We start from the raw sequence: 5314 nt of genomic DNA on the forward strand, positions 1-5314 counted from the left end.
TATATATATATATATATATATATATATATATATATATATATATATATATATATATATATATATATATATATATATATATATATATATATATATATATATATATATATATATATATATATATATATATATATATATATATGATATATTTATAGGAAAAATTATCACATTTTGTCAACGCGAACGCGAACACACTCTGGGTGCAACGGGACTTGCGGAGTATTTAGTGTAACCTCAGTCCAAACTATCTAGTTGGTTTTTTGTAGTACCCTTGAGGTGCAAGCATTTCAATTTGCAGTAGAGCTACGAGAAACTTGTATTGTATTACTGCCCACCGAATGCATGGTCTCTGTGAATAATTTCGTTTACATCAGGGGTTCTTATGTGTATTGAATGCACACCACTCTGTAATCTCGTGCATGGCGAATGGTTCCTTCGCTCTCGATCCACTTTCAATCATATCTTGATATCTTGATTTGCCTTGTATCTTTGCAGGGTAAATATCACACCAGACGGTCACAAGGCGTTGCTGAACTTAGCAAATGGAGATATGAGGAAGGTTCTTAACGTTTTGCAGGTAGGTATTTCATATATGGCGTCGTAATTGCTCTGATATGATGTCTGTGTGGTGTAGTTTTCGAGACGGGTATTTGTTCACGAGATTACCTTCCCCACATAAACACGAACTGATTGCAGAGGACAGGCTATACAACGACACTTGTGGCTGTACAGTCATAAAGTGTTTAGTCTGCCAGTGCTGTGTCGCTTTACCATCGGGCAAGTCTTCACTGCTGATGTTCTTGTTCAATGTATTTGTAATAATGCAGATTTGTTTACGTATAGACTCAGCGGAATTGATTAGGGTACTGTGTGAGATCATATCTCAATCACACCATTGACGCCGGGGTGTATATAAACATGTTTGCTCATGGAAAGCGTATATGTTGTCTTGAAACTTGCAAAGATACGTGACCGCCGGTTGCTAACAGCGTTCTTTTTTGTCGTACATGTCTCATCGAGATTGAAACGGGACGAAACTGACGCAGATAAACTAATCCAACCCGATTGACGTCAAAGCTACATCACAACTTCATACGAGCAACCAATACATATCCTGGAAGGTTTAAAACTTCTTTCGAGTTAGTATATGACCATAATATGTATATTTATGTATACATATCTAACATGACCATCCGTCCAAATCCGTAAAAGACTTTCGCTTCACAAGCTCACACACGCTCATTGTGATACACACCGCACACTCCACTCACAGGCCGCCGCTATGTCGCACGATGTGGTCGATGGAGATGCCGTGTATCTCACCACAGGTCAACCACTACCATCTGACATCACCAATATCATGAACTGGCTATTGACCGACGACTACCGCTCAGCTTACAATCAAATCAAAACGCTCAAAGACCTGAAGGGCCTGGCACTCACAGATATCATACGTGAGGTGCACACGTTCACGCTTAATTTGGAATTGCCTGTGGAATCGAAGGCGTACGTTATGGATGAGCTGGCCCTCTTAGAGTATGTATATATATATATCCGATAGCTGCAACGCGCGTGGAATTATAGTTTAGACTCTGTGTCAATGGATCCTGACATTCGCTAGTTTACACCCATGCTCACAACTGCGCGAATTGCACATGTTCAGGATATATTTGCAATTACCAATTGAAACATCAAAATTTCTATGTGCTTGGGTTTGTGGGAACTTGTATGTACAACACAAATAAGGTCATTTCGTTGATATTTGAAAAATGTACACACTTGCGACGCCTAATCTGTATTTTCATGAAAGCACGTCACATCCATGATTTGTGTAGATATATATGAAGATATGAGCTGCGTGATACTTATTTAAGGGCTTTTTTTATATGTATCTGCTCAAGGTTAATTATCTGATATTTAACACCGTAAATCGACACAAAACTGTCTGTACAGATATAGACTGGCGTCAGGAACGTCGGAGCACATCCAGTTAGGCGGTATGGTAGGCATGTTTGGTACCGTTCGTGACCAAATTGCAGCAAATTCAGGGTAAGTTCAAATTAAAGAGCAATCATCAGCAACCCGGTAGCATTTGACAAGCACCCCATGTCATCCGAGTTCAGACTTACGTAGCCTTGGAACGTAACGGATATCGAGATGAAACGGACAAAATGTACCATTGATATTACTTTTGGAGTGAAACTGATAAAATAATCTCGTACTATAAATAAAAGGGCAGGTCTAAATGTGCTAGCCAAAATTCTTGTAAAATACTCGGGTGGCATCCTATGTTTTAATACACCGCTGCACCTCCTAAGGCAATAATAGTCTGCGTTGGAGCAGGTCGCACAGTCTTTATGATTATGTCACCAGGTACACAGGTTAGAAAGAGTTCAAACTTTCCGAAAAACACTTTTGATACAGATATTATAAAAATCTGAGCAAACCTACATCGATATGAGTACAATAATCATAGACACGTGCATAAAATTTGCAGATGCAACTATACAAGAGAGATAGTTTGTGATATTGAAATATAAACGAATGATGGACAATATTTGGACTGAAGTCTCTAATCAAACCCTATAGATGTAATTATGTATACTCGTATCCAAATAGTTATGATTTCGAGTGTAAAACCATATAGATAGTTCTGACCGTTTTGCATAAATTCAAATGCCAATCAAGTATGTACGCACAAGAGTGTGTTTCCAAATTAGAAACTTCAGACTGAATAGTGGCCGAAATAGTAGAAATATGTACAGCCCTCTAAATTGACAAATATGAGTGATTGAGCTAGGCTATAAACCTAGAGCGGGAAATAGAACGCCTACAATGCAGAAAACATTCAGAAACCAGCAGACATCAACGAAATGTTTCTCGCACTTCAATCCTGCTTTTCCCGAAGACAACAACAGCCTCTAGTTAAACTGATTTGGTAAATGTAGTAGGTGTATAGGAAGTGGATACTGATCCATTCGAATTGGCACTGTATTGCTCTGGATGACGTAAAGTATCAATTGCTTGGCGACTGATTAGTATTCCGCCTCAGATGTCGGTTAGTAGCGAGGACAGCAACAACAGAAGTCAACAAGGCAATGGCCAACATAGCAAAATACAACCCGACTGCTTTCGAATATCCATATATGTTATAGATACACTAGCTATATTTTGTACTGCATTCGTACACGGGGCCTCAAGACACACCCTCATCATGAGTGCTGAAGGCCAGTGACGCAGTCCCAGTGCCACAAACGCGAACGCAGAACCGGACAATTGTACCACGTAGGTGCATAAAAAAAATGAGACAAAGACGTTTTTTTTGGGTGGTTTTACAACGGTTTGTCGACTCCGAAGATTTGTCCTTCAAGCTTCGCACAGCCCACCAAGAGCTTCCTAAAGTACTACGGACATATTCTAGATTATGAAACGTTTTGGATGGATATGTCACCGCAAAATACAAAGAAGATACCAATCAGGTGCACCGACTGCGACTACTTCACGCATTTAATGAAAAACCACAGTAAGTAAACAATCGGTTGTTGATTGATTGATTTATTTTCATGGTATATTCTTCATACACAGCAATGCTCCGAACTCTGCTCCTCTGACTAAGCAAGCATAATCATACACATTTTTTGAATTATGTATAATCATAATGAGACTACGAGACTCCCAAAATTATCTACACATCGACATTGAATACACAACCATATGTTGACAGGCAGCCGGGCGGATGCAGTCGCTCGCTGCTAGCCAACGTACGGATGATACTAAAAGCTACCAATACTAACATGTATGTATTGCTATACAGTGCCAGTTGGTGTCGAGTGAAGGTGTCTAGGGATTGATAAGCGTCCCCTAGTATTATCTCGGGCGGAGTACCACAACATTAGCGGACATGGACGAATATCATGCACACTGTGAGTGGGGCTCCCGTGGGTTGTCAGACTACCGATTCACGATCCGTGTGGATCTTGATTTCAATGAACGGAGGTCGTCATAAATGTATGCCGAGAGAGGTAGAGAAGAGTAGTAAAGTATATTGCTAGGTATGCCGATACCTCAGTATTTGATCAAGTATTTCTCATATAACGAGAACATAAAACTAGGAAGCCTTAGTAAACATCCACCAGCACTTATGTCGTACATGAGATGGCCCTCTCTTTACAGATACTTTTCAATATCCGGGACCATGGAGTTCGGATCATCTTTGGGACCAAATCTCTTGACGACTTTGCCGTCTCTGTCGATCAAAAATTTTGTGAAGTTCCTGCACATTTGCAATTTTTTCAAAAGCATGTTCATATCTCGTTTGCCAGATATCAAAGTAACGAGAATGAAATGATGAAAGGCATTCTTTACCACTATCATTGTATTCAGATCAAGTAAACACTTCAAAGTACATAATCTCGGTAAAGAAGCGAACACACCATTTGATAGACTTCAACCCGAAAATGCCAGATTTCTGAGACTTCATGTACTCCCACATCGGATCCGCAGAACTGCCGTTCACATCGATCTTTGAGAACAGCTGAAACTTGACATTGAATTTACTGGCAAATTTCTTGATTTCTGCATCTGATCCCGGTTCTTGCCCACCTGCAGGGTCAAGAGAAATGTACATATTATCCTCTCTCCACATATCTTAATTGCAATCTACGTAAGTGGCAATAGCACATATTTGTTCGCAGCGACATACGATCCGCATACGACTCACACCGTAAGGGGCATGTTCACCTCGTTGTTCTACAAATCGATATGACACACGAGGTGCACAGAAAGTATTTTAAAGACGGCCTTCTACTACAGCGCACGCAACGTATAGACAAAAATACACACAAAATTATGCTTGGTGAAAGCGCGCAGACAAACTCGTAAAAGGTATGAAGGGAACGATGATTGTAATTGCAGAGGTACGACTGATATAATGAATCTGAATCTATCTATAGGGATGGTTACAATTATGCAGAACTACATATTTCAAGAAAATTCAACAAATAATCGTATATACAAATATATATCACATAAATATGTATGAATATAAACAATGAATATATACACATTCAAAAGCATATGTTTATAATTTAAGTAAATAAATGAAAATACAAATATAAATATATACATACATATATACATATATACATACATACATAAATATATGTATACGCATAAAAATACGCATAAATATGTACATATACCTAGATACATCAAAAAATAAAAACAAACATACATGTATACACACACACACACATATTTATATATACATACATACATATATATATACATATATACAAATATATGTATACGCATAAAA

General features: G+C 38.5%; 2 protein-coding genes across 2 annotated transcripts in view; one reads left to right on the plus strand and one right to left on the minus strand.

Moving 5' to 3' along the window:
• Positions 1–2263, plus strand: part of SARC_07691 (replication factor C subunit 5) — a 5266-nt gene extending 3003 nt beyond the window's left edge. The window contains exons 4-6 of the mRNA XM_014298358.1: positions 493–574; positions 1271–1533; positions 1951–2263. Of these exons, the coding sequence (XP_014153833.1) occupies positions 493–574; positions 1271–1533; positions 1951–2050 (445 nt within the window). The 3' untranslated portion in view covers positions 2051–2263. The remainder of the gene's footprint in view (positions 1–492; positions 575–1270; positions 1534–1950) is intronic.
• A 1901-nt stretch (positions 2264–4164) lies between these two features.
• The window catches only part of SARC_07692 (phospholipid hydroperoxide glutathione peroxidase, mitochondrial), a gene marked incomplete at both ends in the record, with an annotated part of 2436 nt that continues 1286 nt past the window's right edge, over positions 4165–5314 (minus strand). Inside the window, 2 exons of the mRNA XM_014298359.1 lie at positions 4165–4270; positions 4431–4599. Of these exons, the coding sequence (XP_014153834.1) occupies positions 4165–4270; positions 4431–4599 (275 nt within the window). The remainder of the gene's footprint in view (positions 4271–4430; positions 4600–5314) is intronic.

Source organism: Sphaeroforma arctica (genome assembly GCF_001186125.1).
Source record: "Sphaeroforma arctica JP610 unplaced genomic scaffold supercont1.626, whole genome shotgun sequence".
NCBI classification, from domain to species: Eukaryota; class Ichthyosporea; order Ichthyophonida; genus Sphaeroforma; species Sphaeroforma arctica.